We start from the raw sequence: 13,689 nt of genomic DNA, 5'->3' as shown, positions 1-13,689 counted from the left end.
GTAACTAAATAGTAAAATAATATACATCTCACAAAACAATGGACAAAAGAAAAGAAGAAAAGTCTCACTTCTACCACTCTTTAAAAGTTTTGGTTTCGGTTTGTGTCTTTTAAATGCTCAGTCTCGTTTTGCGCTGCTTTATATTTTTCTGTGTTTGTGGAAAGCAGGTGAGTCAGCCGGTCCAATATATAAGGGAAGCACAGCAGGATTCTCGCGATGATCACCAGCCCAATACCGTTCTTTGTTATGAGCCGCAGATTCAGCGAGTTTTGGGGAAGATGTATACAGTGTTCGATTTTACATTTAGCCAACATTTTCGCTAAACACGCAGTCTGACAGGTCCTATCACAAATGGACCTGTCAGACAAAGTGCGCTCACTGTAACGTTAATTTTGCTGAATAACTGTGCTTATCACTGGGTGACAAGTTGTTATAACACGCTGAAAGCATTATGTAAATAATATAATATGTAATCAATATGGCTGCACGGTGGCGCAACGGGTAGCATGTTCGCCTCACAGCAAGAAGGTCGCTGGTTCCGTGTTGACGTGGGTTTCCTCTGGGTGCTCCGGTTTCCCCCACAAGTCCATAGACATGCGCTACAGGTGAATTGGGTAGGCTAAATTGTCCATAGTGTATGTGTGTGAATGAGTGTGTATGGATATTTCCCAGTGATGGGTTGCAGCTGGAAGGGCATCTGCTGCAAAGAACATATGCTGGATAAGTTGGCGGTTCATTCCGCTGTGGTGACCTCAGATTTATAAAGGGACTTAGCCGAAAAGAAAATGAATGAATGAATGTAATCAATATAGCTTATCTCTAATACTCCACAATTACCACTTTTTGTATCGCTTTGAGCAATTCAACGGTTTTAGTTAACAGTAACAGCACTGGCTTAAGCTTTAACACTTAACAAAACCTTTTATTGGAACTTGATAATCTTTACTAAGCAATAATAGCTTAATTGATTCTGTAGATCTCTGAAATGGTAAACTATTGTATATTTGTATTTTGCTCACCCATCAGAGAGACAACATTTGACAGTGACTATGTTTACACGGACATCAGTAATTGAATTTTGAATTTGCCATAATATGAATAAGGTGTTTACATGTGTTGCTTTTTGAATGTTTCTTTCATGATCCAGTTTACCTGTTATAGCACATCATTTGATTAATGTCATTGTGTCGTCGCTATCCACATTTCTTCTGGAGTTTAGTGTAGTTTTGGGTGTATTATTTTTAGTTTGTCAACGTTTGGCACTTTTACTTTCACTCAGGAACATTTCATGCATGCCCCCCGTGAAAAAAGAGATATTAGGTGCGAGTATGAACTGCTGGAAGTATGAACAACTCTGAAACTCTGAAATGATAACGCACAGCAGTGTCAATCAGCCATGTGTGTATAGACCATCCTGTCGCAAAGTGCGGTGAATATCCTACACAACGATGCTAGTTTGATTAAAGAGTTTAAATGTCTGTACTGCACTTCAATAATGCCACCAAAATCTGCATACTCTACATGACTTAATTTCCTTTTTGTTTAGTTTAATTTTGACCTTAATCGGATTAAATTAATCATAAATCACTATTTACATGGTAGACTCTTAATCAGAGTATTGTCTTAAGCATATTAAAATTGGTTTATTGGAATCTATGTAAACATACTCTGTGTTTATCTATGCAACCAGTGGAAAATGAAGATCTTGTGAATATAGAATTCAAAGCGTACACATTTGTCTTTATGTCTATATGCACGTGATTTAGTACTACATTTTTTTGGAGAATGAAACATGCTGATGACTAGTCTTTCCTTTTCCTCTTGAAATATGCTGAGTCCGAGAGTTTCTCCGATAGACTGTGTTGTTTTAGCCTGGTCAGGTTTTGCTGCTTTAACCTGTCCTCAAAGTAGCACACAGCTGTTCATTGACAAACAGTCCATGTTCATGAAGATGTTTAACTTTTTGCACAGGCAGGTTTTCTCATTTCTTACGCTATAGGTGATGTGTCACCAGATTAACATCTGATATAATTACAGAAGTTGTATTAACATGAACTGCACACTTTATAAAAAAATGAAAGGCACTCTTTTCTCCTTAGATTCATATGTAAATGCATATTCAGCTAAAAGATAACAGGGATTGGAGATCACTTATTAACTCTGTGGACTTTTATGGTTTTCTTACAGGAAGCAGGCAGCGGACTTTTACATGGAACATCAATCAAAGTCTTTTTTCAAGTGAGTCTTTTCTGCGTCAATGATTGACTTTTGTGCAGGTGCTGCTTTTGAAGGAGACTCTGACACCTAAATCGCAACTGTCAGAGTGACTTTGCCATGACTTTGCATGTTTTAACCACAAATTTGTTCATTAGCAGCACATCAATTTTGACAAAAACAGTTTTCTTCTTTTAACAACAGTAATCTGGTGCAGTTTGTGAGCTCTGGCCCTGTAATTGCTATGGAGCTGATGGGGGACGAGGCGGTGTCGACTTGGAGAAAAGTTCTAGGCCCGACGGATTCTGGTGTGGCACAAAAAGAGGCAGCGCATAGTCTAAGAGGCCAGTTTGGTACAGACGGAACTAAGAATGCAGGACATGGTTCAGACTCATTGGCATCTGCTGCACGGGTAACCAAAAAAAAGCAACTGTTAAGAGGATAGGGTTCCCACAAGCCCTTGAAATTCTAGAAAGTCTTAAGAGAGAGTCTTGAAGAAAAAAGTTCAAGTCTCTACATACATAGATACATGTCCTCAAAAGTGCTTCAATTTCTTTTGTGGAAGAAGTTTTCTGGCGAAAAAAAGTTCATTATCTTTCCCTCACTTGCATTATGTGTTACGCACAACATACTTTGTTTTTGTACTTAGCCATGACTTTCACATGCCTATGACTGAATGAAATATTTTATTCAATACAATGTTAAATTGCTTTGCTTGATAAAATAATGTAAACACATGAGTCAAAGAAAATTTTAAATGCATATTCATATATCTTAAAATGTTGTGGTTACGTGAGCTTAGCTCCTTTTAATGCAATCCATGCAAACATCAATAACAGATCATCTGAGAATATAGTATAAGATGTACTAAAATTCTTACATTTTATGCAAAACAGAAATACAACACATAGAATATCACATCTCTGTCAAATGGGCAAAATAAATTAACATTCATTCATTCATTCATTTTCTTTTCGGCAACCCATCACTGGGAAAAATCCATACACACTCATTCACAAACATACACTTCAGACGATTTAGCATACCCATTTCACCTGTAGCGCATGTCTTTGGACTTGTGGTTGAAACTGGAGCACCCAGAAGAAACTCACGCAAACACAGGGAGAACATTCAAACTCCACACAAAAACATCAACTGACCCAGCCGTAAATAAATATAAATAAACATTTTTTTATTTTTTTTTATTTTTTCGCATGTTTGTGTTTGACACATGAAAACTGTAGAAATATATCTTACAGGGGAACACAATGTAATCTTGCTCTCACATTAAAATGTGTCACACAATACTTTTTGAGGGTTTTGGAATTTGAAAAGCCTTGAAAGGTCTTTGAATTTGAAGCAAGGTGTGGGAACCCTGATAGCAAATACTAAAAAAGTTTAATAAAAAGTGTTTCATTCTATCCGTACTGCTTGCCTTTTAGGAATTGGAGTACTTTTTTCCCTCCACTGCTGGTCACGGCCTCTCAAACACAGCCAAATATTCAGACTGTACCTGCTGTATCATCAAACCTCATGCCATCTCAGAAGGTAAACCCAAACCCAACAGACCCTGCGAATCACTCAACATGTCTAATCAGTCTTTGAAATACCATATTGCAGATGAGATGTAGCTTGGTTAAATATTTGCTATTTAAATGTGCTGTTTATAGTATATTATTAACCAATGTCTTCTCGAAAGTGCACATTATCATTCATCAGAGGAACTATGACGCTATTGATGATATGGCAAACTACATCACTGCTGTCCCAGTTAGTCACTTAGGCTGGGATACTCTCTTGAATACTGGTCCAGGAGCTCCACTAATCATGGCCCCAAACCTTATCACACAGTGTATAAATCTAGTGCTATTAGACATTTCACTATGCACATAAAAAATTTGCATTGTAGATATTTCCACAAAATATTACAAATCTGGGAATTTTATTACCAGTCTTGGAAAAGTAATATCTAAAACAATTCATGTTATACATTCATTATACAATGCATTTCATTATACAAATAATTAATTAGTTTATTATTTTTATTTAATAGTTGTACATCAATACTGTAAGTTGATAATTTTGTTGGACTGTATATGTACTATATGTTATTTTGTGGGATGCATACATGCGTATATGCATTTATATACACAGTTGAAGGCTAAATTTTTAGCCCTCCTGTGGAATTGCATTTCTTTTTCAATTTTTTACTTGTGCCGTTTAACGGAGATCTTTTTTTCTACACATTTTCAACATATAGTTTTAATAACAAATTTTTAATAACTGAAATGAACTAAACTTTTGTCCTTACAAACATGACAGTACATAATAATTAACTAGTGATTTTGTAAGATACAAGCATTCAGCTTTTTAAAGGCTCAACTAGGCAAATTCAGCTAACTAGGTAAGTCATTGGTAGGCCCACACGGAATCTGTGCGCGCAGAATACCGCAAATTTGCGCAGATTTTTAGCCCATCATTGATTCTGTTTATTTACTTGTGTAAATGTGTGTAAATTTATAATTATTCAGTTTTTAAATTAATTTCAGTATAATAATTAACGAATATTAAAATATTTATATAAAAAGTTTACAGTACAGTTTGTAAAGTAATATTTTTTGTCGTTTAGTAGATGTATTATATGCGAGACTTGCTTTGTTTACCAAATAAAGTGGATCTAATTGGATTTGCATTGTTAGTATTAAATAAAAGTTAAAAAGGTATTTTTTTTACTTCATATATTGTTTTAGTTATATGCCTATATGAAAATACTCCCAAAATCATTCCACGTAAATTAGCAGATTTTTGACAAAATTTCTCAGCTGAAATAGCAAAAAAATATATGCAGATTCTGTTTGGCCCTAGTCATTGGACAACAGTAGTTTGATCTGTAAAAATCTTTGTTAATCTAAAAAATAACTTCTTACAGGGGCTAATAATATTGACCCTAATTACAAAACTGCTATCATTAAATATTTAACATTAACATTTTTTTATAATATTAAAATATTATAGAAAATATTGTGAAAATGCCCTTGCTCTGTTAAAAATAAAATATTTGAAATTTGAAAAATTTCTCAGGCAGGCTAATAATTTAGCATTTTTGTATATATATTTGTCAGCCCAATAGTATTTTACAACTGGATAGATTGTTTTGATATTTAACCTAGTTTTACATTTGATTTTACTGGAAGTAAAATAAGCATACAAATAACCTGCGCTCAGTAAATCTGATTACATTCAGACATTCCTGGCTATTTATATTCTGTACAGCACTTTAAGGTTAAAATAATGTTTTGCTGTTGATTAATAGCCATTTCATTGCAAATTGCACAATGCTTTATGGTTTGCGATATCTGTTGTGCAATTTAGGGTTATTTATTGTTATTTTATTGTTTAAATGTTTAAAACTTCTTTTTCAAAAATGCAGAAGTGCAGTTCTCATGAATGAAAGGAGCAGTTAAACTAACAATGGGGCTACTTCAGAGTCCTTTGGTCCTTCCGTGATTGTCTTCTGCTTATATAACTCTCTCCATCCCCTCTTGGCGTACCGTTATATTGCTAGTTATATGTTGATGAGTATAAAACCCCCAAAGCCAGTTCGTACTCTTATTCAAGCCTTCGCTCTGGATTTGTCCAAATCCATCTCCTGATCCCTGTTCATGGAGCATGCCGCCAGGGCACTGACCTGTGAAATCTCAAATCCTCTCGATAGGGCTGAGGTAGATATTTCACATAGTGCTCGTGGACTAAGCAGGCCCCAAGTTGATTTTGTACATTGCTGTAGGCTGATTAACCTGGAGGGAATGTTGCACGTACACACACATACACACCAGAACCTGAACAACAGAATATCCCATCAGTCCTGAACACGCATACAAAAAAATGCATGCTTTAAAACTTTCTTGTCATATTGCATGAGTATAAAAAACTGCTTTCTATAGCTTCAGATGTTGATTGTATACTGCATACTAATGCTTTAAGCTAACTGTTTCTTTTTAGGACATTTGGACATACAGTTTGGTTTTCGTGAATGAGTGGGAAACAAAATTATCAGTTCGTACAATATTTTAAGGGTTAGGTCACTCTAAAATAAAAATTCTCTTTTAATTATTTACTCTCATGTCTTTCCAATCCCCTAAGTCCTGTCAGAACACAAATTAAGATATTTTAGAGGATATTTGAGAGCTCTCAAATACTCCATAAACAGCAATGGTCCCAAAACACTCCAGTCCAGAAAAGGAACCAATAAACATTTCATGTCACTTCAGTGGTTCAGCCGCATTATACGAAGCACCAAAAACACATTTGTACTCTAAAAAAAACTCTGCCTATATTTTCTATCCTACAGTACATCAGGTTGACAGGATGCACAATTACGGCCAGTATGATGTCAACAGCAGTGCAACATGCAAGTGTCGTATTGCCCATAGTAAATGTGCATACTGATCTGATATAGAAAACATTGGTGAGCAAAGTTATTTTAATACAGATTTTTTATCCACAAAAGTGTTCTCAGAGCTTTATTTGATTACAGTTGAACTGCTCTAGTCACATGGAAAGTTTTGAAGATGTTTTAAGTTCCATTTTGAAATGGAAATTTCATTTTGAAAATTTTTTGACCATGGCTGTTTATGGAGGATGAGGGAGCTCTCTGATTTCATCAAAAATATTATAATCTGTAATCTCAAGATGATCGAAGGTCTCTTTGAGAGGTCTCTCTTAAAGGGGATTGGAATGACATAAGGGTAATTAATATTGTTCATTCATTCATTCATTTTTTACCGCTTTTCCGGGTCACGGAACCGCAACTTCCCTCTCCCCAGACACTTCCTTTAGCTCTTCGGGGAAGATCCCTAGGCGTTTCCAGGCCAGCCGAATGACATAGTCCCTCCAGCATGTTCTGGGTCTTCCCCAAGAAGTCCTCCCAGTGGAACATGCCTGAAACTCCTCCCTAGGTAGGTGTCCAGGAGGCATCTGAAACAGATGCCTGAGCCACCTTAGCTGAGTTCTATCGATGTGGTGGAGCATCGGCTCTACTCCCAGGTGACAAAGCTCCTCACCCTAAGCGTGCGCAGTGCCACCCTGCGAAGAAAACTCATTTCGGCCTCTTGTATCCAAGATCTTGTCCTTTGGGTCATGACCCAAAACTCATGACCATAAGTGAGAGTTGGAACGTAGATAGACCGGTAAATTGAGAGCTTTGCCTTTCGGCTCAGCTCCTTCTTTACCACAACAAACCAGCACATTGACCGCATTACTGCTGCTGCTGCTGCACCAATCCTTCTGTCAATCTTACGTTCTGTCCTTCTCTCAATCGTAAACAAAACCCAAAGATACTTTAACTCTTCCACCTAGGTTAAGGTCGTTTTTCCAACCTGGAGATGGCAAACCACCTTTTTCCGGTGGAGCACTATGGCCTCAGACTTGGAAGTGCTGATTCTTATCCCAGCCACATCACATAATCGGCAGCAAACCACCCCATTGAAATTCTGTCCATAAAAATTATAAACTGAATTGGTGGCAAAAGGCCTGATTCCAACATGGATTAGAAACAAGTGTGACTTATTGCCAGCAATGCAAACTCCTACTCTGTTCATACAAGGATGAGACATCCCTTAACAGAGCATCTCTGACCCCATACACCCCAGAGCACCCAAAACAGAATGCCATGTGGCACACGGTCAAATACCTTCTCCAAGTCCAAAAAACACATTTGGACTGGTTGGGCATACTCCCATGAACCCTCGAGCACCCTGGTGAAGGTATAGAGCTGGTCCATTTTTCCTCCTGTATGCTAGGTTCAACCATCGGCCGGATCCTCCTCTTCAGTACCCTGGCATAGACTTTCCCAGGGAGGCTGAGGAGTGTGATCCTCCTATAGTTGGAGCACATCCTCCAGTCCTCCTGCTTAAAAATGAACCTCCATGCGATAATGTAGAGACGTGTCTGCTAAGACAGCCCCACAACATCCAGAGACCTAAGATAAACAGGGTGAATCTCATCCACCCCCTGCTGCTTTGCCACTGCAGAGCCTGCAAACTACCTCAGTGTGCTCAACTTGGGTGATGGGTAAGTCCACCCCTGCATCCCCAGTCTCTGCTTCATGCATCAAGTTTTCACTGTGGTTATGGACGAAATATGTAAATTCCCCATACAGATTTAACTTGAGGGATACATCACAAGCACTGATCTATAAGGGATATGTGATTACAAGCTGTGCAGAGCAATTACAAGTGACAACACGCTATTAAATACCTATTTTGCAAACTAAAGAAAACGAGGCAACCATATTAATCTCAATTACAGCTTGTGTAGTAAGGAGAAATACTTACAGGATCTGGAGGACAAAGAAACAAACTGTGTAACAGTTACTGACAAAGTCCCATATATCAGTAGACTTTGCTGATCCTTCCTTTAATAACAAACAGCCGGTGAATCCCGCACTGCAATGTAGGTTATTGTATCACTCAAACAATAACATGTCAGTAACAAACACAGCACATGGTTGGCTATATTGTGGTGGTGTTATAAAAATGAACTTTAACCCTTTATTCCCACAGCTACGTGTCTAGCCATCTCTTAGTAATAGTAATCTTCGCGTCAAGATCAATCTCGTGATCCCTCGCACTCCGCTAATGTCTGAAGGGAAAGGCGCATTCACGTTTTACCAGATCCGGCAGTTCATATTTGGTATAGTTTGATTTGAACAGGCAAAAGATCCAGGCGAACTACGAATCTTTTAATTGACTCTGAGTCTAATCTTTTATAAAATACTCAATATTTTTAAACAAGGTGCATTTTAAAATTTAACCCTCAGCTGGATGTTTTCATCCACTTAGAGCTGGCTCTTTAAACACCTTATGATATTATCCAACATGAAACATATTGAACACACCTAATTGGAACTCTAAGATTAACAAAAACGTTACGCAGGGTTATGAAGATTGACTTATTGAAATATAAAGGAAATATGAAGTCACTGGTCACACTTTTAGCTCAAGTATAGCTTCATTTGGCCTGTTATTGTGTCAACCCTCTATTAGTCAGTTTTCAAACAATCAAACACCCACACTCCTGCAGTGCGTCTGTTCGCTAGACCTCCCGCATAACTGCTGGAAACCAGTGATTTAAAGAGGATTGCATCTTTGATCTCTTTTTTGATTGGTGGGTTGAAGGCGACCAGGTTTGCAAAAGAAGTAAATAAAAATAGCCAGTAATGAAAGTTCCTGCTGAGAGAGCTGGTACAAGGCTCAGGCCCGGATTGGCTAATCGGGAGGACCGGGAGAATTCCCGGTGGGCCGGTCCGTTTTTCGGCCGCGAGGGCCGGTGTCCCTAGCTGCAGAATCTGTTGCTCTCAGCAGTCACACTTTTTAAATTTATTTATTTACTTGACCACAGCCTTTTTATTCATTATTTTACCGCAACTCTTCTCTTTTCACCTATTTTAATGATTATAAAACTCAGTTGTGTCTCCTTCATAAACACAGCTATTGTGGTCTAGCGGTTAGCACGTTAGATTACGACGCGGTAGACCCGGGTTCGATCCTCGTAAGGGTAACTTATTATTTTTATTGTTAAGACATATAATACTGTTAGGGTTGTTGAACATTAAAAGTTCTAAAGCAGCTGTTTTCTCAAAAAAAAAAAAAAAAAAGACGTGATAGTGTAATTAGAAACTGATTTGGAAATGACCTTATTTTAATATAGTCAGTCGTGAACTGAGGTGGGCCGGTCTGAGGCTTGAAACTCCAGGGCTGAAAAGGTGTCCCACTCCGGCCCTGACAAGGCTGTTATTACGCAGATTATGCAGCAACAGCTCTGTTCATTTTTTCAGACAAAGCTAAAATGCCATCCAAATGCTGCTATCTCGACAGAGCTGGTTCTGTTTCTGTAGTTGGGTTTCCAAAAGACATGACACAAAAAGAGAAGTGATTACAATTTAATTTTAATTATGCTGCAGAGAATAATAAAAAATATACAGCTAGCATTTGACAAAGGAGAGCTTCCAGAATCTCTCCCAGTTCAGTGCTGGATTCGGCTTAAAACTCATTCAAGTAACAGCTCCAACAAGCAGAAGCTGTAGATTGTGAGCCAAAACCTGTAAGTATTTTTAATTTGTTAAAATTGATCACAGTGTCAAGCGTTAATTGTATGTTGTAGCAAGGATGTAAACAACAGGAACTGCTGTTTGGCAATGCTAACAATTTAGCTACAAATTCATATTTATCCCTCAAACCACTGTAAATACACACAATCTTTATCACTGCGCTGCAGTGTCTCTCTATGTGGAAGCTTTCTCTTCATTGTAAATCTTAGTTAATGAACTCACAAAAGATGTGTGAACGTTTCATATTACCTACACATGCTTTTTTCCGAATATATGCGAAAGACAACACATTGAGTTTGGTAAAAAAAAAAAAAAGATAGCTCTCCTAACTCACAAGGGTCGAATCCCACATCTTGCTCTTTATTCTTCTGTCAACAGTGTCACTTTATATTACAGAAAAATAACTTAATTTGAGCATTAGGGAAAAAGAAAAATAAGTATTGGGCCCGTACTCATGTAGTTCTCATATTACATGCGTCTACAGACTGTTTACACACACACACTCACACACACACACACACACACACACACACACACACACACACACACACACACACACACACACACACACACACACACACACACAGACACACACGAAATGGCGATTCTCTCTTAAAGGAGCCTCACCCTATTTTCACTCGTTACAGACACTTATTAGATTTTATTTTAGAGAACTGGCACAAAGGTTCATCTTTTTCATTTTCTGTCTGATTAAGGCTCAAACAGATACTGCTCACAGCTACTCTGATTGACACTATTTACGCAGCAAAATCAAAGCGTGTGCATGTGGAGGTGTGACTCTTTACTGGTGATGTGGAGCCGATCTGCGAATCACAGCACATTATGTTTGATGATCAATCAGAGTCAATTGAGGGCGGGCCTAGGAAATATGTCAGTCATTTTCATGTTAGTAGAGAATCTGTATATATTCAATTTCAAAGTAAGATATATGAAAAAAATAATGTGATTTTCTACAAGTGAAACATGAGCACACATTGCTTTGCATCTTATAAACACAACCAAGCCTTAAAATTACATTCTGAAGCACCCCATTAACAAGCAGCTATACAGGTATAAAGTAAAGAAAAAAGTAATTTTTAAAAAGAGTTTTTTAAGTTTCAATCACTGTTATTAATGTTTAAAATGCAACGTATTCCTATGATGCATTGAATTTTCAGCAGCCACAGAAATATGTTTATAATCTTATTATTCTATGTATATTTTCTGTATCTTTTGACTGGTTTAATGTTTTTATTTTTTTGCTGAATGCACATAATGATATCCAAAAAACTAACAAAAAAATGACTTTTGAACTGAACAGAAATCTGCTACTTTTGTCCTGTGTGACCTTGCTTTGTTATGTTATATAGCATGCGGAGTGACAGTGCATACTGTATCTGTAGGTAAGGTAAAGGTCATGTTTCCTTATGCCAGGCATATATTCAAACAAGCAGCATAATATAATAAATGGCTAATAATTTACTCAAGCCTATTGTCCTATTGTCCCTATGTATAGGGTCATATCTAGTTTGTAGTGCATTTTTACTCTCCAACTTTCACTGTTCCTTTAATATATTACAATGATAACAAGCTAAATCTATACACTTCACACTGCATACTAGGTTAATGTTGTCCTCAAGGTCATGTTACTTTAAGAGTAAAATGGCTTAAACTTTTGGCACTGTTCATTAATGTGTTCCTGAGATTCACGTCTTGTGGTTCAAAGTCTATAACGGTAAAGTTAGTTGTAGATGAAAGCATCTGAGATTAATGATATTAGACTTTTGTCGACAGATTTTTTCGGCCAGTAGAAAAGTCACTTTAAGTTTAATGTTTCAGAATTTATTTGTCATTCAGTCAGTTCATCATTTTAAGCTAAAAGACATCAGCTGATAGAAAAATCAGTCTGCTTTGTTTTGAACCGACTCATGACTGGAATAGACAACTGTGTTGCCAGGCAGTGCTGATAGCATTGCCTAGCAACAGGCTTGATGGTGTCTGAGTCTGAACCTTTAGGGTCAGCAGTGGTGCCAAGGGAGCTTTTGGGTGTGAACATGTCATTTACGTGGCTAAGGGAAAGTTCTCTAGGGCATTTATTATTGTACAAATGAGATGTAATCTGTCAGAGGGCTCTGTGTGAACGCCATTTGATCTTTTCTCTCTAATTTATTTTAAAGGGGTTGTCCAGAGTGTATTTTTAAGGCTTGGTTGTGTTTATGGGGTGCGAAGCAATGTGTGCTCATGCTTCATTTGTAAAAGAATTACGTTATTTATTTCAAATACCTTACTTTAATTATATACAGCTACTCTGCTCACATGAAACGACTGTCAGGTTTCCTAGTTTCTCTGAAAGGCCCGCCCTCAAGAGGCTCTGATTTGGTTGGTTTTTAATTCTGCGTCGAATGATCGGTGTGACCCATGGAAACTGCCTTGCATGTAGCTGTGCATTTATACTTCTGCGTGCTGTTTGTTTTGCTCTACAATAACACTTCCGAAATGTTAGCTGGCAGTAGGTTTAAATGTTCCTCTGTGTCAAGTTTCTTCGTGGGTGTTTTTTTTTTTGAACATTAGCTATTTTTCCATCCAAATATGCGAATGACCTTTATGTGCAAAACTGGATTATCACATAAAAGATGTGCAAAGCGAACAAAATCGTCACATCCTGATTAACTGGCGCCAAATATCAACAGTAAAGACATAATTTGCTGTGGTAGGAGAGGCTGTGTCAATCTTTTCTTCATTTAATAAATTACTTGCGTTTCTGACATGCCCGTTGAAATACTCGGTTATGCGCATACGTTTTTTTATGCGCATTTTCAATATTTATGCGCATCATGGCGTTTCCATCAACCGTTTTTTTATGCGCAAATGCAAAATGCGCATAAAAATAGGTGGATGGAAACATAGCTAGTGTAGTTACATTTTTTGAGAGGTGTGCATCAGCATCTGCGTCAGCCATGGCGAGGGCTATGCAATGTTCCGGAGCATACACGTGTGCGGGACGCAAAAAAATATAAATCAGTTTTAGCCGTCTCAGTTTGAGCCTTTATCAGAGAGAAACAACAGCTGAAATTTATGCCTGCAGTACTCAGTCTACTACAGTCTTTCATATATATATATATATATATATATATATATATATATATATATATATATATATATATATATATATATATATATATTCAGGTTATAAGCATGTGTAAGTTATATGAAACATTCATATATCTTTTGCGAGTTTGTTATTTGAGATGTAACGCAGGGACAGTGGCTGATTAGAGAGAAACTGCATGCTGTTTACAGGATAAATATGAATTTGTAGCTAAATTGTTAACAGCGCCAAACAGCATTTCCCATTTTTGTATATC

The 13,689-nt window shown here is 37.3% G+C and overlaps 1 protein-coding gene across 2 annotated transcripts in view; it reads left to right on the top strand.

Annotated features, from left to right (window-relative positions):
* nme7 (NME/NM23 family member 7) overlaps window positions 1-13,689 on the top strand; it is a 60,861-nt gene that overhangs the window by 11,984 nt on the left and 35,188 nt on the right. For both annotated transcript variants that reach the window (NM_130929.3, XM_087254977.1), the window contains exons 5-7: window positions 2,188-2,238; window positions 2,419-2,626; window positions 3,657-3,762. In NM_130929.3, the coding sequence (NP_571004.3) occupies window positions 2,188-2,238; window positions 2,419-2,626; window positions 3,657-3,762 (365 nt within the window). The remainder of the gene's footprint in view (window positions 1-2,187; window positions 2,239-2,418; window positions 2,627-3,656; window positions 3,763-13,689) is intronic.

The sequence above is a fragment of the Danio rerio genome, chromosome 6 (genome assembly GCF_052040795.2).
Source record: "Danio rerio strain M-AB ecotype USA chromosome 6, GRCz13ab, whole genome shotgun sequence".
NCBI classification, from domain to species: Eukaryota; Metazoa; Chordata; class Actinopteri; order Cypriniformes; family Danionidae; genus Danio; species Danio rerio.
The sequence above is the reverse complement of the archived record's forward strand: the minus strand, read 5'-3'. Positions and strand labels throughout refer to the sequence as shown.